This window comes from Acartia tonsa, chromosome 6 (assembly GCF_053477335.1).
Source record: "Acartia tonsa isolate MP-2025a chromosome 6, ASM5347733v1, whole genome shotgun sequence".
NCBI classification, from domain to species: Eukaryota; Metazoa; Arthropoda; class Copepoda; order Calanoida; family Acartiidae; genus Acartia; species Acartia tonsa.
The window spans coordinates 25,885,607-25,910,938 of NC_137265.1; the positions used below are offsets into that span (position 1 = coordinate 25,885,607).

Below are 25,332 nucleotides of genomic sequence, written 5' to 3' on the forward strand. Positions count from 1 at the left end.
AAATATTGAAAATAACTTTTTATAATTTTAGATATAATAGCATAATGCTAATATATTAACACAGCTAGCTTAAGCCAGGTACAGGTTTACCTGAGCACGCCAAAGAAACTAACTAGCAGGGGTGTTCTAGGAAGGTATTGTGAGTTCATAACTACTCTTACTTAAATCGTAGCTGTAGCTTCCCTACTATGATTTTTTTCAAAATACATTTTCTTGGCTGCTGGGTTTCAAATTTTCTTTCTACAAGAATTATGAAATGAATTGTTTGTTTCAGCGAGCTAGTTTACAAAGTTTAAAGAGCAAATCTAACTGTTAACTGGATATTTCAATCATATAATCCAATCCATCAATGAAAAATAATAAAAAATTCATATTCTTTTTACTAATTTTAAAATTTTATAGTAGATACTTTCAAAGTTATATAATCTACATTTAGGCTAATAAACCATCCTTATCTTTAATTTAATTGATGAAAGCAATGATAAAAGCCTAGTGAATATGTATCAGATTGTCCCAGAATATTTCTGTGACAATTCTGAAACACCTAGTATATTTTTAATTTCTTTACTGCAAATATTATCTTTGAATCAAAGATAAATAAGATTATTTTAAACTTAATCATCTAAACTATAATATGTCTGAAACAAGTAAACTAAAAAAATCCTTACAAACTTCTTAGTAGAAATTATATTTCACTTTATTCAAGACTTCTCAATTTTAATCATTTGAGAGTTTCTGACAGGTAATATCAGTACATGTTTAACAATATGATCAGATAAATGACACAAATTACATTGATGATTGATACCAGAACCTATTTCTTGTTTGTTGAACAAATTATCAAAGAAGGTCTCTTCTTTTTTTAAAGTGTTTTATTATTTAGAATCTGATATACTAATTCAGATGATCTATACAGACCTGATTTTTTTTCAATCTTTGGGATCTTGCAGTCAAACAATATTACAATTGCATTTCTGCTCTGTTTTATCATCTGAACAGGTATTTGTTTGCATAGCAAGTAATTTTGTTAAATTACCAGTATTTTTTTGGCAGTTCTTAAGATATTTCAACATGTACTGCATGTGCCAGTTGGAAACACAGTATTGTTAATGTTATAGTTCACATTCATTAAATATACAGAAACTCTCAAATGATTAAACATGAGAAGGCTTGAATAAAGTGAAATATATTTTCTACTAAGAAGTTTGTTCTTGTTGTGTAGTATAGCTCTATATTTTGAGAATTAAGTATACTATGTAAACTATTTCAGTATGATCTACAGTATGACACAAACCAAGCCATATTTAAATGTTACTGTAAGGATTATTTCAGTTTACTTGTTTCAGACATATTGTAGTTTAGATGATTTAGTTTAAAATAATCTTATATATCTTTGATTCAAAGATATAATTTGCAGTAGAGAAATGAAAAATAGACTGGGTGTTTCAGAATTGTCTCAGAAATATTCTGGGACAATCTGATACAGATTCACCAGGCTTTTATCATTGCTTTCATAAATTAAATTGAAGATAAGAATGGTTAATTAGCCTAAATGTAGATTATATAACTTTGAAAGTATCTACTATAAAACTTTATAATTAGTAAAAGAATATGAATTTTTTTTATTATTTTTCATTGATGGATTGGATTATATGATTGAAATATCCAGTTAACAGTTAGATTTGCTCTTTAAACTTTGTAAACTAGCTCGCTGAAACAAACAATTCATTTCATAATTCTTGTAGAAAGAAAATTTGAAACCCAGCAGCCAAGAAAATGTATTTTGAAAAAAATCATAGTAGGGAAGCTACAGCTACGATTTAAGTAAGAGTAGTTATGAACTCACAATACCTTCCTAGAACACCCCTGCTAGTTAGTTTCTTTGGCGTGCTCAGGTAAACCTGTACCTGGCTTAAGCTAGCTGTGTTAAAATGTATTACGGGTACAGAACCAAGGAAAGAGAGAGAAAATCAGGTGAATTGAAGCGAAGTTTCTCTACGTTTTAAAAACTCCACATTAATTTGCCCAGTTATAAAGCATTTTGTTGTTTGATGACAATTTTTATGAAATTAACACTATTCTAATCATGACGCTATTGACATAATAAGCACTTCGTTCCCACAATGCAATTGCTTTTAACTTTTGGCTGCCGCTGCCCCAGAGCTATAGGGAGAGGGAGAGGCAGTAAAATAGGTGAGAACCATTCCAAAACTTAAGATATCCTTACATATTTAAAGCTTCCCTAAAATGAAGAACTCATTCTGTTCTATGGGTAGCAAGATGTTAAAAGAAAAACTAAAAACCTTGCTTATTTACAAAATAGGTTTTCACTTGCTTTACGACCAAATAAATTAATTTTTGTTGTGACAATTGCAGACAATTATCTCTAGCTCATATGGGTTACCATCATTTATCTTATACAATACTAGCCAGGAATATAGAGATAGGATAATTATAGAGAATTATCTCTAGTTCATATGGGTTACCATCATTTATCTTCTACAATACTAGCCAGGGATATAGAGATAGGATAATTATAGAGAATTATCTCTAGTTCATATGGGTTACCATCATTTATCTTCTACAATACTAGCCAGGGATATAGAGATAGGATAATTATAGAGAATTATCTCTAGTTCATATGGGTTACCATCATTTATCTTCTACAATACTAGCCAGGGATATAGAGATAGGATAATTATAGAGAATTATCTCTAGTTCATATGGGTTACCATTATTTATCTTCTACATTACTAGCCAGGGATATAGAGATAGGATAATTATAGAGAATTATCTCTTGCTCATATGGGTTACCATTATTTATCTTATACTATAAGAAAAGCATTAGAACAAAGCAAATTTCTAAAAATAAGAATGAGCAAAACAACACATTTTGTTTAATGATGTTCAAATCAAAGTCTATATTTGGATACCATGTACATAAAATTTTAATTTGACATTAAATAAAGATTGTGTTTGGAGTAAAATATTCACCACAGCATGTTTATGAAGTAGTAAGGTTTTTCGATAACTACTGAACCTATTAAGTTCTCCTTTTTAAGGAAGCGCCACAAAGATCTTTTTGGTTTTAGGCTATTTTATTTTAAGATTAAAGTCTTGCAATGTTTCAAGCTATTTTCTGCTCTTTTAACCTTAAACTAGATGCTAGAGGCGAAGACTAAAGCTACAACTGAGCAGCTTCCTGTGTGTATAATGAATTTTGGGTACAGATAGTTTCGGACAATGATTTCTCAAATATAAAACTTTATGTTGAGATAAGTACAGGAATAGTTTTTCATTGTATTATAGTAAGCTTTCCGCGGATTTCAAAATAAAAGAAATACAAGATTAAGACCAGTTTTATTTTAATACTCGTAATTTTTTTTTGTAATACGATGCTATTCATAATATTTCAGTATAACTGAGAACCGGTTTTAATCTAGCTAATGTTGATTGGTTTCGAAGCTATACTGGAAAATCAGCTATTAAAACAGAATGACTAATAAATCCATTATGAAATTTTACGTTTATTCTAAAATAAGACCTAAAATTTAAATCTATACATTTTTAAGGTAATGTTTAAATTTAACAATATTTAAAGTCTTAAATTGCTAAAAGTAAACTTTTATATTATATTTCTACTATTTTTTTTTAGGATGGATAACTTGTTCTTTGACTTGCATCAATGTCATCACGTAAGTTTTCAACAGTGCAGCTACTCTACAAATAATTTTTTATCTTGATCATATTAAACACTGAATTTAAGTCAATAAAGAAAACTAAAGTAGCTAGATTTATGTATATAAATATGTCAAGTAAGATTTGGTAAACAGTTATACCGATCATTCTAAAAGTTTACGATAAGCTTAAAAATCAGTTGGCAAATCAAATTCCTTTTTATATTATAAAGTAAGAAAATTTATTTAGGTTTTGGGGTGGTTTCAGGCTAATTTTCTGTTTTTCCCTACCCCTTCAAGGGGCGAAGCCATGCGTCTAGATCGATAAAATGTATTATAATATTTACCTATTGTAAGAATTAAAGGTATTGTCAATATTACCCAATCATATTAGCTGTATTCTCTAAGGTATATAAATAAGTAAGAGTATAGGAGAAAAAGTATAGGAAAAAGAACATTTCTATTTCCACCATAAAAATTAAGAAAAAGATACCCTAAGGGTTTGAGTGTAAACAAGCATGATAATATTCATTAAAAGCAGTGCCTACAAAATCTGACAAAAGGACAAAAAACCATTAGAAACAATCTTTATATTAAAGCTTAAGCACTAGCCATTGTTTTTAGTTATAACTTCCCTTTTGGATATGGCTGATATGTTCATAAAATTGTGTCTTAATGTCATGGAAATCTCTTTTTATGATAATTATATTATAAAAATTTAAATCTATTGAAAATAACGTGTTAAAAAACAACTAAATTAACCTTTAAATTTGATTATAAAGTGTGTTTTTTTTTATGAGAACTTTTTTGAAAGCAAATTTACCCCACTTATAGTTATCAGAATTTAATGATTAATGGCTTATTTTCTTCGTTTTTTAAGGCAATTAATAGAACAACAAAAAAATATTTTAGTTTTTATTTATAAAGTACAGTAAAATCTAAAATTCAAAACTTAGGTGTCAACATCTAAAAATGGTTTTAGCGCATTTTTCTTGTGCTCAAATAATCAACCTTTTGCAAGAATGGCTGCTAAACACTTCAAAGTTGAGATATTGAGCTAAAAATGTATACAGATACTATTAGGGACATATACTAGAACATATCAAAGTTTGAAGGTCATATCTCAACCAGGGAGGGAGTACTGGCCCCCCAAAGTCGACTACAGAAAATCCATTTTTTAAGAAAAATGCGCTAAAACCATTTTTATATGTTGACACCTAAGTTTTGAAATTTAGATTTTACTGTACTTTTTAAATAAAAACTGAAATATTTTTTTGTTGTTCTATTAATTGCCTTAAAAAACAAAGAAAATAAGCCATTAATCATTAAATTCTGATAACTATAAGTGGGGTAAAATTGCTTTCAAAAAAGTTCTCATAAAAAAAACACACTGTAGTTATATATCGCATCTAACAAAACTGGTATTAATATAATGAATCTTGTTTTAATATTCGTGGAAAATTGTATGTAATACGATGCTATTCAATATTTTTCAGTATGGTTCTAGTCCAGCCGATATTAATCCCTTTCAAAGCCATGCTGGAATATACCTTATTGTCCTTTGTAAATCATACTTGCATACAATATTTAATTATCTGTTTATCTCTGATAAATGGTCTAAATATGAGATGTAAAATTGAATCATAAATGTAGGTCATATTTCATACCTTTACAGAGGAGTCTTGTTCAACATTTATTCATATATTGTGTATTGTACAGTGGCACTGTTCAATATTATTACATTGATATATTTACTTTGTATTGTACAGTAGCACTGTTTAATATTGTTGTATTTGTTTTATTTACTTTGTATTTTACATAGTAGCACTAATCAATATTTTTGTATTTAAAATATGTACTGTTTATTTCACTGTAGCACTGTTCAATATTGTTATATTTTATATATTTACTGTGTATTTTACAGTAGCACTCTTTAATATTGTTGTATTTTATATATATACTGTGTATTGTAGAGTAGCACTGTTCAATATAAATGTATTTGTACAGTTTTGTATTATGTACAACTATTTACACTTATTGTACATATTTAAAGAGAAAGCCAAAAACCTCTGCAATAATAAATATATTTGATGTATTAGAGACATTTATACATCCATCCATCTACTTAGATGCCTAAATCAGATATTAATTTGTTTAGATTGATTTTGGGAGTGTTTCTACTGATTTTTGGTATCATTTTAGCTGTGGTTCCTTCGATTATAATTGTAAGTTTTTACATTCAATTTTGTCTTTTCTTAAAAATAAGACCTACATAAGAGATATAATCTTTTTATCATTATTTCAGGATTTGTTAAAAGAAAATGCTATTCACTATGTACCCTACTTGGCCAATGAGTATTATTATCTTATATCTGGCATAGTGGTTGCTAGTGTAGCTGTTCTAGTAATCATATATAGCTGGTGTGGCTGTTGTGGAGCTTGTAAGGTAAATATACACAGTTGTTATCTAGTGTAACTGTTCTAGTGATCATATGCAGCTGGTGTGACTATTGTGGGGCTTGTAAGGAAAATATACACAGCTATTATCTAGTGTAGCTGTTCTAGTAATCATATACAGCTGGTGTGACTATTGTGGGGCTTGTAAGGAAAATATACACAGCTATTATCTAGTGTAGCTGTTCTAGTAATCATATACAGCTGGTGTGACTATTGTGGGGCTTGTAAGGAAAATATACACAGCTATTATCTAGTGTAGCTGTTCTAGTAATCATATACAGCTGGTGTGACTATTGCGGGGCTTGTAAGGAAAATGTAGCTGTAACTTTATCTAACTAAATGTTGAAAAATATTGTGTTTAAAATGATGAAAGTCATATCCAACTTTTGGAGATTTTGAGAAAACTTTTAAAGATTCCTTTTACCTGTTCCTTTATTTAGGACATAAGCTGTTGTTTGTGCTGCTACGGATGTTTCATTTTCTCTGTTTTTATTATTTGTGTCATTTCAGCAGTACTTTGGTTTGCCCTCAAAACTCAGGTATAATTGTAGTAAAACTTCTTTAAAATTCATCTGTTTATGTCCTTCCGTCCTTGGATAATGCAAGTAAACAATACTGTTTCTGGGTGGGTTTCTGATTTAAGATCCTTTCCCTCAAAGTACCAGCAGATCACTGAAGCACCTTTTAATTTTGTAATGAGTTTTAAAAAGATTGAGTTCCCCATTTCTAACATCTGTGGGAAGGGCCCTTACCCTGCGTGGCTACCCTTTTCCCAATATTTTATGATAGATATCCTTATTCTAAATGAAACTTCTAGCAACTCTTTCACAATAATTGTGAGATCTTCAGCAGTAAGGGAAATGAGTATTATTAGAGATGAAATATAAAAGAAAATATTTGTCATTGCAACATTTGGGTACTCATAGAATCAATTAAATAACCAGTGGACCATCCAGTATCCAACTCAATGTCTATAACTTTTAAAGAAAAGCTAGTTTTTAACTTTGCCATGAATTCTTCAGTGCATCTTTTTATTGGAACGGAGTTTTTTTTTCTAGATTATCTGTCAAACGTTAGGCTGTTTAGTAGTTTTTTTTACCTGACTCCAAAGTTTTTACTTCTCAGTAGGGACAATAAACTGTAATTTATACTGCCACCCAAACTTCTACTATTGATAAGCTTAAAAACTGTTAGGGGTAATAATCCAGCTTATACCAATAACGAAATTAATTCGAAAAAAATCACAAAACCGATACGTGTTTTTCAGCTGTTGTTGGGGGGCAACACATCGTAAAATTGACGACATCTCCATTTGCCCCCCAAATATTATTTCATATTTTTTTCGCTTGTTGGTTATACCTTATACCTGGCAATAATCAATTTATCGTGTCTAAACTTTTCCATCAATAAGTTAATTGTACAAAAGGAATTTTTTTATTTATCATAATACTGAGGCGAATTCTTAAAAAAATTGCCTCGCTAAATCAGTTTGCCCCACTAAAAACAGTGAGGCTCGCTAAAAATTTAGAGGGGTTAATTCCTATGTCTATTTAAAGAATGCAGGATAATCTGTGTAACTCTACATATATTAGCCCTATTAAAAAGTTTACGGATTATAACGCATGTTGCCTCACTGAAATTTTAGTGAGGCAAACTGATTTTAGTGAAGCAAAAGTTTTTTTTAAGAATTCACCTCTGGTGTGAATTAATTTAACTTCTATTTTCTATCAGTTAAGATTCCAGCGCTATATAAAGTACTAGCGGCTACGCCCCTAGAGGCCTCTAGGGGCACTTGAGGAGGAGAGAGTCGAATTTAATAATTAAATTTCTTATTTTAGATTTTAAAAGAAGAAGTAAAAAAAAATTGGGGGGGGGGGCGAAAAAAAATTTTTTGTTTTTTTTTTGGGGGGGGGGGCCCGGGGGGGGTGCCCCCCCTTCCTTTTTAATTTTAGTTTTAAAAAATTTAAAAAAATTTTTTTTTTGGGGGGGGATTTTTCATTTTTTGGGGGGGTTGGGGGTGTCCCACCCCCCAAGAAAATAGTTATAAACCTTCCCGGGACCTATGAGAAGCTACCCTGTTAAGGAGAACCCGATCGGTTCAGTGGTTAGCGAGATCCTTCGGTACAGACACACAGACAGACACACAGACAGATACACAGACAGACACACAGACAGACAAACATCCTGTTACTTTAGTATAAGGATTAATAAAATCATGGAAAAGAGGATGGGATACGGAACCTTCTCTTGCAAATTCTAGGATTTAACCGCCATATGTTGTAAATTATTTGCAATTTCTTTCTCCCATGCAATGAAACTCGGAAATGTTTTATACAATAAACAAGGATAAAATCATACATAAGTAGTGCGACAGCAAAACCACATTTATCTTTACAAATCTGATAATCATATGATTTTTGAAAAAAGGCAGTCATGTTCACAATATTCTGAAAATTGTAGTACCACTCTGTATGTATATATGATTGTATCCAATTAAAATTAAAACTAAAGTTAAAAAACACAAATTTAATACGCCTTTAATAGATAGCAGCTGAATTAATCCCATTTTCAAATTTCATGCTGGTTTATGGATAGACGTATGGACAATACCTTATCTATTTATAGAGAAGCTTCGATAGTGTGTAATGTTTTTTATAAAATAAATATCCATAATTTCCACTACATAAAGAAAATCCTTTGCATTAAGCCTTCTGCTTATACTTTGAAATCTATAGAACAGCAATAACACCCAGTGAAGCAGGGGACAAGGGTTTGATTATTACACTAGTCCACAAAGTTTTATAATAATGTTTTCACGTTTGCATATTTGTTAGATTATTAACTTTAGGGACTTTTATTGAATTATGATTTGTTGGTTTAATAGGTTGATTGTCCAAACGTTTCAACCACTAATTGTAACCTATAGAAGGGGTAATTTTGTGTATCACCATATGAGATGTATATCAATTTATCGGCCATTGTCTTATCCCTTTAGATCCCTGAATAACACCTATGGGGCCAACAAATTTCCAAATCCAAATCTAACCATGACGTGCATGATTATATGGTCAAAAGTCCTAATTGTGTATGGTAATAAACAGCGCCTGTTTTGGGCCAAGGCATTATACCACCAATACATAACTAAATGTCCCGCACAAACAAAGCAGCCTGTCTGTTGACAAAGCAGCCGTGGGAACCATTTATAGCGTCTTTAATTATGTTTGGTGTTGGACCGAGATTTCAACCTTTCACATTTGTGCCGCTGTTACGTGTTCCAACAGAGCTATTAAGTGGGGCTGATCTAACCTAACTTAAAAAGATCTTGGACAACTTAACCTAAACTAACCTGATAACGGCTATTTTGTGGCTTTTTTGCAATTTATCATTATGCGATGCTAACAATATTCGGGTATAGTCCTTTCCACGACATCCCTCCATAAGGGGCGATTCTTCGTATTTTTCACAGTAAGTTTTCTCCTATTTCTAGCCCCTGCGGGGGGCTCTAACCCTGCGGGGCCAATAACCTAACCCTGTGGGGCAATCACCTAACCCAATATAACCTAACCTAACCTAAAATAACCTATAAAAAGCCATTTTCAAAATACGACAAATCGCCCCTTATGGAGGGATGTCGTGAAAAGGACTATACCCCAATATTCTACTATTTTCTATGTTTCTACAATTTATTTGAAATGTACATTTTTGTGCGTAGAGATTATTCATCCTTTTATTCATTTGTTTATTTTTTTAAATTCATTCTTAAAAATAGTAGGTAATATGTAAAAAAAATAAGAAGAGTTAGCTTGAATTGACAAAATAGGTGAACGTATTTACATATAAACAAAGTTGCCTTTTATTTGTTTGATTCTTTAAAAAGCTTGCTTAATGTTTTTATCAAAACTAGATTGGTTGGTTCAAGACCTCCTCCTTGTCACCCACTCAAGGTTTAACTTTACACCCCCCCCCCCCACAACCCCCGTAAATTCCCTTATCTTTGTCTAGATTGAGACAGAGTTTAAATCTCAGCTAATCTCAACAGTTCCAGATTACAACCCCAAGAAAACTACAAACCGGATTACAGGTGAGAAATTAATATCAGACAGGGATAACGCATCTCATTCTAAACAATAGTTTCGACCCTTTCTCATTACCAAAAACAGAAGAACCAACCCTTTGATTGCAAAGACTTTGTGTGAAAGTCCAAAGTTTGCAATGTCTATTGATGGTCAAAGGCATTTGCTCTACTCTTACTATCGTTGTCTCGTACCATGTTTAACCTACTTAGTATGACGTAGACAATATGCAAATATGAAATGAGAAAAAATAAGAAAAGTTGCCGAAAATCAAATAAAAAACACAAGGACATAGCGAAATTTAATGTACATAGGTTTTACAAATTTACATTTACATAATTTCACATGTTATTCTATCCCTAAATTTCTGGCTATGTCATGGTTCTTTTGGTGTAAATGTATAAAAGTTTAGACACGCTCGTCTTTGATTATTGGTAAGGTGTGATTTGATTTACATTTAGTATCATTTTCACCAATAAAAAGCAGCAAAATTAGCTTATGATTGTTTTTAATGGCATTAAACATAGAACGCCTATAAGAACAATCCCTTAATTAGACCATTAGTAACACCTATTAGCGCAATCCAACTGCGTTTTGTATAAATTGGTTTATGATATTTTACTAAGTATTAGATGTTTTGATCATACAGTCAAAGCAGAACAATAAGAAAAGAAAAAAGTTTTTAGGCCTTTTAAAAGATTTGTAACATAGGAAGCGAAATACAAATTATCTTACAAAAAAAAGGTCAGGCAGTCAAATATAATTTTTTTTATCATTGCATTTTAGAATGTTGGAATTTATTTCAAAAGAATTATCAATGTTGTGGAATCAAAGAGTCTACTGCTGCGACTGCTTATGAGGTAACTTACATCCATATTTAGTAGCACATCTACTCTATAACTTGGACATTTTTAATAAATACATTGAATTAGTTAAGCATTAACAGTATTTTAGGTTGATACTAGATATCCCATTGTATAAAATAGTAAGTTTTTGTTTGTTTGTCTGTTAACCACTGAACCATTTTAGGGAATCTTCATATTGGTACCTTAGTGATTTTAGGCAATGGGTAATATTTCAGGAGAGGTGTTTCAACTTCCAGAAAAAAACACAATTGCAGGATCAGTAGAAACATATACAGAAAAATAAAACAGGATCAGTCCAGAAGTTCATAACCTACAGACGGATGGATAGACATCATTCAAATTTGAAGTATAGATAACTATTTTGGGTTGAATGTTAAATTGAAGGAAAAAATTGTATGTTCCTTTGCAGATATGGTACAAAAACAAGAACGTGAATCCTGTAGCCACATTTAAAGCCCCGCCCGACTCGTGTTGTGCCTCTCCCCCCTGCTATATTCAGACTAGCAACGATGTTAATACAATATTCTACAGGTGAAATATATGTACTTCATTAGGGCATTAATGGGAAGGGGTTAAATAACTGTATGTCCCAACCCCGTGGACCCTGTGCCGACTTTCAATTGAGTCTTTGAATATTAGCTAATAGTGTCGTAAATATTAACACAGTCAAGTCGCAACAAAAGAGCAGAAAGCAGTTTGCTGGCAGACGAAAAAGGTCCCCAATGCACCAAGGCAGGTGCCATTTGACATAGTTATATATCTATTCTTATTACATTTATTATTAGTATATAGGGACTGTCACGCTTTAAATAGTTGAAGTTGCATGTCATGCAATTAACGCATTTAATTGCTGTATAATTACTACCAAAAAGTCCATGTGATGATTATATGAGTTGTTGGACAATTAGGTACAATGTTGGAAGTGAAGCATCTCCAAAATTAAGTCTTTAAAAGTTTGTATGTCCTTTTTAAGCATGCATCCTGTATCTAAATTACTTTTGGATAGATTTAAACGGAATTTGTGTTCAAACTTTTAATAATGTTGAATAAATAATTCGTTGTTACTCAATATTTGTTAATGTTCGTTTGTCTGACTTTCAAATTTCTTAAGCTTCCCTTCTTTTATTGATGTTGTAAATCTTGTAATTTTCAGGAATGTAGATACCGCCAAGGTATACACCAAAGATTGTTTTGAGGAGGCAAAGAAAGACTTTGAAAAATATGAATATATTGTTCTAGTTATTTTAGTTATTATATTCATCATTCTTATTATTTATTTTATATGTTTGATACATTCTAAATGTTTACATACAGTTTTTAATTCCAGACTTTTAGATTAATAAATTAGTGCTTTAGTTCCGAAAAGGATTTAAGATTTGTAAAAAAAACATGCTTTTATCAAAAGAAATCAATTTACTCAAAATTATCGTTAATCTTATATGAAAATTAAAATTTGAAAATTTGTAATAAGGTTTATGTACTATCAATTTTGAAATTATGATCTTGTGGTATGTTAGAATAGAATAAAATATATTATTTTACCTTATATATTTATGCATCTCAATAAGTATCTTCTTTCCTTACTCCTTCCTGCCAACAGAAAAGTGTGTGTGCGAATGGGGCGTTTGTCCATATTTAGGTATGGAGACCGCTCTTCTATGAGTACTACTAAAACCTAATTTTAATGCAATACACATAGACATTCTCATCGTCGGTTCGCTTGTTTAGAATGCTTAACCCTCTATTCCCACAAGTATAATACGAATTTGGTTGAGCTGGTGGAAGCTCAACAAAAGACCCACGCGAAGTATTATGTTGCTTTAACCTAAGAATAAATGGTTGGTTTTGATATTCGATCAGAATCATATAAGTATATTAAGTATTAAGGAAGGAAAATGTTTTTATAAAGTGTATTTATATCACAAGTGCATAAGTTAAGTATGGAAATATTTACAGGATAAGTGTTAAAATTATAAGTAGAGTAGGACAGAAATGTGCCCTAAGTCCCAAGCAGTGAATTGTGCTAAGTGTTAGAGTTCTAACATAAGGCCTGAGCTCAATTCATGCTAAGTACTAAGGGGCCTAAATTTAAACTACAATGCATGCCAAACAACTAAGTCATTACCTTTTAAAGCCAGGAAGAGAAGTTGATGGTAGGAGAGTTAGTAAATAACTGAATAAATTCAAGAGGTACATGCTATAACATTAGCTCTGGACCAGGATTTTAGTGTTTGTCTGTGCAATTAAATATCTGTGTGTTAATATGTGACGTAAATCAGGCATGGTTGTAGGCATACATATATGTACTGGTTGTTTATATGATTACATTAACTATAAACATAATATCTTTAATAAACATATACTATTAGCAAATCACATACAGATTACCATGAATAGGCTGTCGTCACCCGTATTTGGTGTCATATAGGTAGAGACAGGCCTATGAATGCATAAATTGATACAAATAATGCCTTGGGCCTAGCTAAAGTAATTGTGTCTTGCCCCTGAGTGCTACTAGTTAATTGCAGGGCACGTGTCAATCAAAGGTTCATAATATGATCTATAAAGTGTTGATTTTATATCAAGCGTAGATAGATAGTTGTGGATGCGAAGCATTTCTGTAAAAGTCTCATATGTACGTTCAAAGAATTTGAAAATTGAGGATCGCATCTCCAATGGGGGTAAGTTGTTAAAAAAGAAAAAAGAGAAAAAGAAAAAGTTTAGTAGTCCCAGTATATAGGCATATATAATAAACTATAAATGTATTCCAAGCTAAGTTAAATACGCTTTCCATTAAGAAAGTATGATTTGCGTATTTTCATAGCTGGGTATACAAGATGATAAACCTCCCAAATAGAATACATTCTTTTCTTGAGGGGTTTAGTTTTATCTAACATTGTCACATCAATAAATGTTTTTGCGTTGGTTGTTCTGGATAGTTCAGCTTCTTCTGATGATGAACTAGGTGGTGAAGTGCTCTCGTTCGAAGTGTAGGTTGAGGTTGGGGGTGAGGTAGATATGTAGCCAAGGGCGTCCACTTGTGCTACCTCGTTTCCATTCTCGTCCAAGGTGATTGAGTGATTTTCCAGGTCATAGTAGAGTTGGTTGAGGTCATTGGTAGAGAGGGACAGTGTGCTGCTGGAGCTAGTGTCACTATCGGTCTCCACTCTACTATCTTCTCTGGTAGTCAGGGCTGTATTTAACAAGAAATTCCTGATGGTGATGGACAGGTTCTCTGAGAATCCATCGTACTCTGGTGTGGTGATGATGTTGTTGTTCTCGTCTATAGTGTCAAGGTGTTGACAGGAACACAACCGCAATCCGTCCAAGGTAGGGTGGTGGTAGGGCTCCAATACTCCATGATCATCTAGGTTATCTCCAGGCTGGTCCATGGTAGATCCTAAAAAGAGTTAGTGCGCGTGCTCCAACCGGTTCCTTGGGGTATCCTGGCTATGGTAATCTAAACAAAAGAAGTTTTAATAATCTTTTATTAATCCTTTTATCCCTGGGATATTCTAGAAATTCTTTCGTTACAGATAGACCTATAATGGATTGGTTAGTTATCTCTATTTCTGTTAAATATAACTGTTTCCTGAATATAAACAATATTTTATATAAAAATGTATAAGTACAATTAGTATTTACATATCGTATTATTTTCTTTGGTTACATTACTCGTATGTATGTAAAAATATAAGATTTTACTAACAATAGTTGGTAACCCTTTGTTTGTATATTTTGTATATGTACATATGGTTTATACCATTGTTGGTATTAGCTGTATTTATGTTATTTTTAACATGAATAAATTTTAATCATTTTAAAAACTAATATCTTACATTACGTCGCTATCAAGTGTACCTTTTTGACTTAATATCTATAAAATATATCGTTCGACGTCCGTAATTAAATTTTACGTAACAATAAGTTGTCAACCCTTTGTTTATGTTTGGGCGGTCAAAAGTGATAGGGGTTGGATTTGAGCGAGGTTATAAAAAGCTGGCGGCCCAGTAATTATGCTCATTTATATAATAATTGTCTTTGCGAGCGGAGCTTGCGTTCGAGTGTTTAATTTTACCGCTAAATTCCAAGAGAATTTATATAAAAGTGATAAAATATAGTAACCCATTTGTTTTATATGAATGTTTTTATGTTATAGATTGTTGATATGCCCATTATTGCATTCGTTAGCCGCTATTTAAGACTCAAGAATCTTATTTTCTTCGTCGATAAGGCCTTTATCACTGTGTTTTTAAACGAAAGTGGGTTAGAAGCAATATGGGTACATCTTCAATATATGACAATTTTATTCTATATAATATTTGTAGTTTTGATAGGACATATCTGAATCATCAGGTAAATTGACGTACCTTGTTTTGTTTACGTTTTCCGTCTGCAAAAGTTAAATTCGTTCATCGTAAACAAAACTTATATTGACACAGATATGTTCCATCATTCTATTCGTTTTAACTTTTGATTACAGCGTTCCCTTTTTATAATCAAAACTTATTGAGTCCTGATTCAAATCTTCTAAAACAATTTTACTATAGGTTTTAAAATAAGATTTTCTTTTTACTTAATTCAATTATAATGACGCTAATTGATAGATTATTTACGTTACGAGTAACTTAACCATATTATATAAAAAAAATGGTCGCTTACAAAAATTATATTTAGCTAGCTTTATCGAAAGTGTTTTTTTTTTTTTTTTTTTTTTAAAACATCAGTGAAGATACTCAGATTTAGCTAGTATATAAGTTTTTAATTGCTTAATACATCATAATGAATATGTTTTTGATAGCTCAGCGATAGCTATTTTTAAGCATTGAATCATGTAAAATTAATTACGTATTCTTTAACTTAATTGAAACTAATAAAACAAAGTTTTAATGTTTGAATAGCTTAACGATAGCTATTTTCAAGCGTTGAATCATGTAAAATTAATTACATATTCTTTAACTTAAAGAATTTTACTTTTAGATGATAAATCAAAGTTTAATGGTTAGGAGGTTCAACCATAGTTGCTTAAAATACAAAAAAAAATATTCGTGTGTACAGTCTTTTTCATAAAATCAACTTTACTATATTGCCTTTCAGAATCACTAGTCCTCTATTTTTAAATTTACATTTGCTCATAATGTATGTGCCTGACAGCCTGGACGCGCATCAGAATATTAAGGAAAGATTCGAGGAATCAATGAGGGCGGCTGCGGCCACTCTTGCCAATTCCTCGTTTCTTGAAAACTCCTTAGACGACTCGAGTTCAGTGTACAGCGATCAGTCTGGGATGCCAAGCCTTGCTGATGTCGATGACTATGGGGGTACAAGTACTGTAGAGTCCGAAAGGGATCAAGGGGAGATGTTCGGCAACGAGCATCTCTCACTGATGCTTAGTAGAACGATACAAATCATCTGGTCTCTCCTCAATTCGGTGATGCAGAACTCCTGCGGTGACATTGGTGACGATGTTGCCGGAGGTGATTCTGGGTCTGCCGAGTTGGGGAGAGACCAGAAGACGAGTCTGGACACATTCAACATGGATGGCTTAATTAACATGTTGTTGGGTTTAGGCTTGTTTTCATGTGCTCTTATAGTGGTCTTCTTCGGCGCTGTAGGGCTTGAGACTCTTACACGTATTGACAACACCTCAGACAGGTCGCTGGCTCGCTGGATAAGAGATGTATGTACGCGCCTCCGAAACATAGGCGTCAGGACCATTGAGCTTCTCCACTGCAGTAACAGGATCAACAGGACTAGAGCTGGGGCTATGTCGCCAACTGCGGAGCCGTCGGACACCATGTATGAAGCCGCGTCCTCTGAGATTGATGATATTCTGTCGGATACACAGGTGAGTTTTCTTCTGTTGTATATTTCTTTTTTTTTTTGTTTTGTATAATTTTTTTTTTTTCTAGCCACCCGTTTTGTCTAATAAAGCATCATGTTGGTGCAGGGTTGTTCTGTCCTATTCTCACTTCCTCAACGTTGACTTTCGGCTCTTCCATATATATCGCTCACCGTTTGTCGTCGTTTTATGTCGCCAGAGAAATCCGCTCGGTTACCGCAATTAAGTTGAGATACCAGTTAACATTTACTAAAATCTTAAGTAGCAACCTAATATTATTTCCCTCTGGGAAAGTTAAGAGTTTGCTCGTGCCGTACGTTTCTCATTGGGGGTTTAAATGTTAGATCAAGACTTTTATTGTTTTCCTTTTGTTTTAGGCTCCCTCTGCTAGTCCATCGACTCCAGCAGAAGTAAGGTCCAGAATTGGCCTGTTTGCCGTACACTGTTTGTCTGCCACTGAGGATCGGGTTACTGGAAGGAATGTGCCTGCGGGCTTGGAAACCTCGACGGGAAGTCCTGGCTTCCGTCCGTTGATTGTTGATCAAGCAGAGCGTTTACATGTAAGTATCCATGCTTTAGTTTTCTATTAATTTTCAGAAAGAGGCTGCATATTTGTACACGTATTTAGAGGTATTTGCAACTAAAATTCTTTTATTGGTAGAATATTAATCTTAAAATGTATGGTTGCATAAGCATTTTTGAACCGATCTAAGATTTTAATTCTAGTATAAAGTGGGTTGAATTGCTACCTAATCATATAGCTTTACAGGATTTTAGGCATTCTCATTTCCTGATTTTCCTAGATTCTTTTGTTGGCATTGCGATTAAACTAATAAGATTTATTATATTTTAGGCGACCAACTCAGTCAATCTGGAGGAACACTATACAAACATGCTAAGGTTTAGCCCACCCAGTTCTGGAGGGTCTGCAGAAGGATCCAGCTATAGTTCATCCCTATGCTTGAGTCGAATTGATTCCCCATCTGCAGCGGACCTTTCAGCGGTAAGTTTGCTACATTCGTTTAATATTATTAGTCACCAAAACTACGTGACTTGAGGTAAAGAATTTGGTGACTTTAGCTATGCGTATATACAATAAGTTATTTTAATCATGGTGCTATTCCCGTTCCATTGGTTAGCATCATGACTTTAGCGGATTTAATAAAAATTTCTAAAAGTATCAAGAATGCTCAATTATCTATATGGGTAAGCATTATTATATTTCTCCCTGATTATTTGTTAAGATTTTCTATTTTAACTAATATTTACTTCCCTATTTTAGGAAGCGGAAAATACCCTTCCTCTGGTGAACGTGTTCGAGATCGATATACCATCCAGCCAGTTCGGTTCCATGGGTAGTGAGATTCGGTTCCCATTGCCAGAGAGAATGGTTGGAGGTTTAGAGCGGCTGCGTCTTACAGTCGAGACTCCCACCCCATCTCTTCCACCAGAGACTGCCTCAGAGACTGCTAGCCTGACCTCAGTTGTGCGTTCGTCGGATAACAGCAGAGAGGAGTCCGATGCTGAAGGTGTCCCTCGGCGACGGGGTTCTGCCGGCCCTAAGCGTACGCGTTGAAGTGGCGAATGTTAGCTTGGTCATAGACATTGTAAATTTTATTAGACAAAGACTGCTCAGACACGTGTGACAAAAATTCTTAATCTATGTAACTAGTCAAAATAGTGATTACTATTCAGTAAAATATTAGACGTTATGACTTTCATACTGTACAAGACCAAATAATTTACACCATTGTTATTTTGTTATATCATTACATGTTAGCTTGTAAGGAACTTAGTATGTAAGGAAATAATGGTATAAGGTTGTATTTTCTTTCCCCTAATTTAAAACTTCGTGTAATCTCAATCACCTTCGTCATAGTTGAACTAACTTTCTTTTTTCAATATTATATTAACAATTTCAATTTTCAGCCTTATATCACAATTTATTCATTCTTGTTAGCTTTTAAGGGTTATGTATATAGATATTTAATCGAGCTTGCGCCTCAGTACCTTTTCTCTAAATTTCATTTATATCCATCCCTGTGCATTTAATCGTGAATTTTAATTGTGCTGTGATATATATAGAGGACCTGTAAATAGCGTATATTTTTGTAACTAATATCTAAGTAGACTGAAGGACTGACGTTAGACAAAGCTATTCAAATATGCTTATTCAAGTACTTATAAGAGAGATATGTAAAGACTGTTTGTAAATTTTAATATTTGAGCAATTAGAGTAGTTTCATTGATCGGGTAATTTTATTAAGGAAGATTATTTAACTTATTAAGGTTTAGAATATATATCATTCCTCTTCAAAACTATAGAACTTTACATCCCTTTAATTCTTACTACAATAGCCGTAAAACTTAAGTTTCGGGGTAGAATTTTCTTAGGCCTGTCATTAAAGTTAAATCTAAATTTTTTATTTCCACCAAATAGAATTTTCCTAATTCAAGTAGAATCGTTGATAGGCTGTGTGCCTATATATATATATAAGTTTTTGCATTTATTGCTCAATTATTTTTAATGATCTCGGAATTTTTCTTATGTGCCAATATACAGCTTAAGTCCAAAAAAAAATATTAACTAAATTTGTTAAAACTTGTCAGAAATCTTTCTTATTATCACAATTTTGTTTTCCAACGATTTTTGTTAAATGAAAGTTTATATTCTGTTTTCGAAATTGTCTTAACTTTATAATTTTCACCAAAGAGAAATATTTGTCAAATTTTTATACCTTTTCTAAAGATTATCTACTTTTGTTAAAAATAAATATAGAGATTTTTAAGTAACATAAATACTTTGTTAATTATTGGTTTAACATATGTTGTGTAAAATTACGTAGCTTACTCTATAAGCGTTACTTGTTTGTTTGTCACGTTAATAGTGATAATAATTAAATTAAATTGTTACCTTTATGAAGCGTTTAGCCTAGTTTTAAAGTTTGCTTATTTTATAACAATTAAAATGAGTAATAATATTACCTACTATGTTCTTTTGGTATCATAGTTACTATATATGTGGTTTATTTTCTTACCGTTTCTATCATTACCCTTTTAGATAACTCATATAATAATAACGTGGAGATTTTTATAAGAAACGTACAAGAATACAAGTACAATATTGTATAGGTAACTACAAGAGTATTATATTTTCCGTTTGGCAAGGTCTTTTATATCATTGGGAATGTCCGTTAGTCTTTCCATCTGGATGCATTAGAAGTTAAGTCATAGGAGTCATGTTAACTTGTATATTTATCTAACTATTCTGTTTGAGTTTCTAGGTCGATAACTAGCGGTAGTCGCGGCGGGGTGACCTCTCCTGCCGTAGATTACCGTTAGGTTATGATGATGTGCATCTGGTCGTTGAGGGACAAGCGTTCTACCGCGTATACGCAAACTCCTCTGAAATACTCTTAATATTCTTTTCAAGAGTCTGACTAGGAATGTAGTGATCCTGTCTAATATTATAACCATGATAATTGTTATTGACACGTATATAGCTATTTCTTCTATATGAGCGAAGATAGTTCTAATGGTCAATGGTTCTTTAGGTTTTGGTGGGCACAGTGCTTCTGACGCAAATGGTAAAGTTCGTGCCGTGGTCTGTCGGTCATATCCTAATGCGAACTGTGCGATCGTATCTCCCAATGTGAGATTATATGATCCTCCTGTTATAATAAAAGGAGTGGATGTAATAGTTATTGATGCATTCTCTAAACTGCGATTAGTATTTTCGCTCAAGCTAGTAAAGACAATTCCATCTTGCACATGAGCGTAGGGATAAGTCTGTTTTGCCAAAGGGCAGTGCTTGGTTATCAATGTTTCATTAACGCTAAGTAGTCCCTTAAGGCACTGGTCAGCTTCAACCGGTAGATAAGCGTTATAGTAAGATTGTCTGTAAACTCTTTTGGTTTTATCCAAGTAATAAATGGAATCGATATAGCACTCATCAAAAGGAATTGGTGCGTATCTGTAGATTTTTATTGGCTCAGAACTTAATTCCATGGATAGGATAGTAGTGAATGATGTGGTACCACCACTTAAACGACTTTGGACTTCCAATCCAAGATTGTGGGTATAGTCCAAGTTAAGTTCTTGCCTTACAAAAGTCTTAATAGAGTCTGTGATGTCTGTCTTCGCAAGATCTTGAATTAGAGTAAGTCTGAAGTTTAAGTCTGCTTTAAGCTCTTCTAAGTTCGTGATGGCTAAGTTGCTCAAGCTATCAACATAAGAGTATTCTGCTGTTTGCACAAAGTTAGCTGCTTTGGCATGAAGAATTATACCACTTACAATTTGTGGTACTATCTCCGCAAGCAATAACTGTGTAAAATCAAACTTATCATGATCTAGCTTATAAGAAAGTTTATTTACGTTATTAGTCACTTCAATGCGGTTAGAACTTATTAAAGGAGTTACTGTTTCAATAGCTTCCTTGATTTTGCGGATAAGTTTTATTACTTCATTAAGCAAGTCCTTAATCTTTTTGGTATATAACTTGCCTATAAGTTTAGTTTGTGCTGAAGTGAATGTGCGTCCATCGTAGCTAATGTCTAATTGAGTCTTCAGGCCATCATAGATTGCTATTTCAGGCGCTGTATTGTCTACAGATATATCAACTTGAATGGATCGAATTGCTACAGCCGTGTAGCCTATATATTCTCCACTTTGATAGTGAGTGGGTATCAAGTCTGTCATTGTGTCTGCTGTTGTACTATAGTAGTACGTACTTAGTATTATTAATATTATCTTAGAATACATTGTTAAACAGTTAAGTTTATTTAATAGATGCTTATATCCACAATCAAAAGTTACTTTTCTGACTGGTACACTTACACTAATAGTTAAGGTCTTCACTGCTTGGAGTTCTATGATAAACTAACTTATTTTTCCAAAATCTATTTATTATCCCACTTTCGCTACTGCTAGATCCTGAGTGGGCGTTTCCGGTTTCTAACTATAATTAAAGTTTTTGACATATTTTTTTTGTATGTAGATTGGTTATAAGCTTAATAACTAATCAAGTTCATCTCAATTCAAGGCATTTATATATAGGTTGTCTAATAATATTTTTATGCTTGTGTGATTTACATAGAAGTATTAGATATTTTAACTTTTAACTCAATTTTGTATATATTGGGTTACGCAGTGACATGCGTATATTTGTACAGTTTGTATTACTCGTTTGACTCTGTTTGGATTATACAGATTCAAAACTTATACATATACAATTTTCCTTTTATATATTTTTGTGTATAAATATTTTTGAAGGGATCGACTTATTTAGTCGACATGTATTGTATATGGTTGGTCTCCCCCTGTCAAGAGAGAAGACGTAAATTTTACCACTGGATATATAACCTTGAGTGGGAAAATTCTACATAAATTATGATATCTCTGTTATCAGATTAGAATAACATACTATTATATTGTTCCCGAGTTTACAGGGTAAACGGAAATGCAAGTGATTGTTATTGGATTTGATTTATATCTCTCGAAATTTGATATTATAATTTATGTTTAATGTTTATAGATATGAATTCTGTACGTGTGCAGAATTATAGGCTTTGTATTAATTAAATTTGCATTTTGTTATAATGATAGTCATTATGTTGCTTATTTGTGCATAAAGGGATGACTGTGCACATATTTTTAGTCGCAGATTTTGCTTTGGCCAAACTTATAAGCGGAAGCGTCTCGTTTAGTTAATTATCTCTTAGTCCATGACTTTATTGTAAGACTTTATAATTACTCTTTTGTATTCTCTATGAAAGTGTCAAAATATTAGCCAATTGGTTTGAAACTCTTTGATTTTGAAAGGGTATTTAACTTGTCTGTATTTATATCAGATCTCCTTTCAACCATGTTTATTGTGAACACTTGCAATTTATTAATATTGTGAGAGGGTATGTGTGATATTAGGATTGGTCTCACGTGGAAAGTATTTAGTTAATTTCATGAATTTTCTGTAAGTTTACCTTTATATTTTCTTTTTTTTTATGTGATTTTTAGTTGTAATCTTATCTTTAATTAGCAATTAAAACAGGTTTTGGCATCTTTTAAAATAGATATAGGGGAGTTTTATTATTTAAACTTTTAAATATCCCTGTTTCATCAAAAATTGCGTACAGCATATAATATTGCGTAAGGAAAGAAGAGCAATAGTGTTCCCTTCTTATAGTATGAGCTATAATTAGTTCATATGGTTTATAACTTAAATAATTTATGGCATTATTATTAGTTGTGTTGTTGTTAGAGCTGTTCAAATCTAATTTGGTTAGCATTGTAATATATCTGTTAATCCTTTGTTGACAAGATGCATTGGTATTTGGGTTATATTATAGTTCTGAAGTTTAAAGAGTTCTGAAGTTTAAAGTTTTAAAGAAGTCTGAGTACAATATGCAAGAAAGAAAACTTAATCTTGTTTGTTTGAAATTTTCTTTGAGGATAGGCAATGGTTTTTGCTTAATTACTAGATTTTTTAAATAAAATCATTGATGGGTGAAATTGTGGCATATCACAATGTATACTGTTGCTGTGTTCTTAAATAAGAGCATTAAAGATATAGTTTTGTTCGTACAGATCCTAATCGATAGTTTTTGTCTGTATCACAATTATATACAAATTAGATGCACTTTTGCCACAGCATGGTTTGGGTACATGTTTCAGGCATTATTAAAGGCTGATGGGTTAAGTATCCGAGATGTGTTTCTTAGACTTAATGTTAACTGCAAGGTTACTTGGGAGTTATAATTCATAGGGTTTTCGAGATAATCAAAATTTAAATTCAAGCGATTCAATACTGTTTTCCCTTGCTTGCAAATGCAACGATAAGCTTGGTATCTTATCACCAGGAGTGATATAGTATTGTATGCTTATATAAAGATTAGATCAGGTGGTAAAAGTGGTTTGTGAGTTCTAATAATGCAGTTTATAATAAGACTATTACATAAAAGCTAGAGGTGGTACTAGCTTTATTTGACAGGGTTATTTTACATGTCAATGTGCTAGTTAATTCTACCAAAATTGGTCCAATTGCCAAACTTTCATAGTGTCCTCTAAGTTTCACCGTTGTGCTAGGATTGAGACAAAAGTTCATCCAACCCGAAGGTATAAGTGAGATCGAATGTGCTATTGGTTCATTTATGCCTATTGTTGTGAATATGCGCATAAAAAGTTTTTTTTTTGTAAAATCTGTAAGTCCATATATCTTTTGAAAACTGCTATGTTTGTTTCAATTTATACTGCAATAGACCTGTAAATCTAGAACCAAGGAAAAGTTACAACTTTTCAAGGTAAGTGAAATTTTCTCAAACTAAATTTTCTATCTTTTATGTGCGTATTCTCCACAACTTTCTTCAGAATATTCAAAATATATGTTCAGTAATTCTGACTTTCGTTTTTAGATAGTTCGATCAATTTAAGGATACTCCCTAAGTATACTGGGCTCCTGGGGTGGAGTGTACTATCCAGGTCATGTCCTTAATATATATTTTTGTTTAACAATTTTGTCTTGTCTGTCTTAGGGTGAGTTTTAGTGTAAAGTTTGCTTCACAAGTAATGATAGTCTTTAGACAAAGTCCTAGTGGTATTTTGGCACTGTTGATTGTTCAGGACTTTTTTTTTTTTTGTCTACATGTGAATGTATGAAGAGTTTAGAATTATGCCATAAAACATTAGCTATTTTACTATTCAAGTTTCTCTCTCTTTTTTTTTTGAAATAGTAGTGTGTGAAATTTTCAATCTTGATCATATACCTTAACCTAATTTTTACATCATCATCTATGGGTTCGATGAAGTTACTGTATTCAGGAGTTGATGAGACTGGAGTTTTATTTAGCATTAAGATGATAATCAGATTAAGATCACTCATGATATGTGAGTGCCCTGTTTGATAGCTGTATGAATTAAAGTGTATCTATCAGCTTAATAAGTTAATCAATGTAATAATTGATTTTGTGTTTCAGATTGGTATAAGAGTATTATTGGGTTGGCTACTAGTAACTAGAGTGATCTAATTAATAGCTGGCGTGTTTCGTGCTATGGCAAGTTGATCCAATTCGTCATCAGATTCGTCTACTTCTGGTAGCATAGGTAGTCCATATATGAATGATCCTGAGAAGTCAAAATCAACGACTACCTCTCTGACAATAGATTGGTCGCTGGACTCTATGTAACCAGTGATAACTGTGTTGGTGATAGTGTGATCGGAGTTGTTGATTATTAAAGCTCTGCCACTGAGTTGTCCATCATCATTGATAATGAGTTGTGTTTGTCCAGGTAAGATTTTGATTCCTGCATTTTCGTTTGAAATATGATCGTCGCTGAGGATTACTTGTGTTCCAGGTGCTAGGTTGAAAAAGTGGTTGATATTCATTACTATCACTTGGGTTTCTTTAGCTTTGATCTTTTTAACT

The 25,332-nt window shown here is 32.5% G+C and overlaps 2 protein-coding genes across 2 annotated transcripts; both read left to right on the forward strand.

Moving 5' to 3' along the window:
- The first annotated feature begins 1,931 nt into the window (after positions 1-1,931).
- LOC145323034 (uncharacterized) lies at positions 1,932-12,459 on the forward strand. Its single transcript, XM_080165420.1, has 9 exons — positions 1,932-1,974; positions 3,656-3,695; positions 5,836-5,902; positions 5,983-6,123; positions 6,575-6,673; positions 10,137-10,215; positions 10,994-11,067; positions 11,483-11,604; positions 12,227-12,459. The coding sequence occupies exons 1-9, from the start codon at positions 1,932-1,934 to the stop codon at positions 12,411-12,413; spliced, it is 852 nt and encodes a 283-aa protein (XP_080021546.1). The 3' UTR covers positions 12,414-12,459.
- A 3,751-nt stretch (positions 12,460-16,210) lies between these two features.
- Positions 16,211-18,383, forward strand: LOC145323035 (uncharacterized). The gene is made up of 2 exons (XM_080165421.1): positions 16,211-17,918; positions 18,198-18,383. The coding sequence occupies exon 1, from the start codon at positions 16,211-16,213 to the stop codon at positions 16,967-16,969; it is 759 nt and encodes a 252-aa protein (XP_080021547.1). The 3' UTR covers positions 16,970-17,918; positions 18,198-18,383.
- The last annotated feature ends 6,949 nt before the right edge of the window (positions 18,384-25,332 follow it).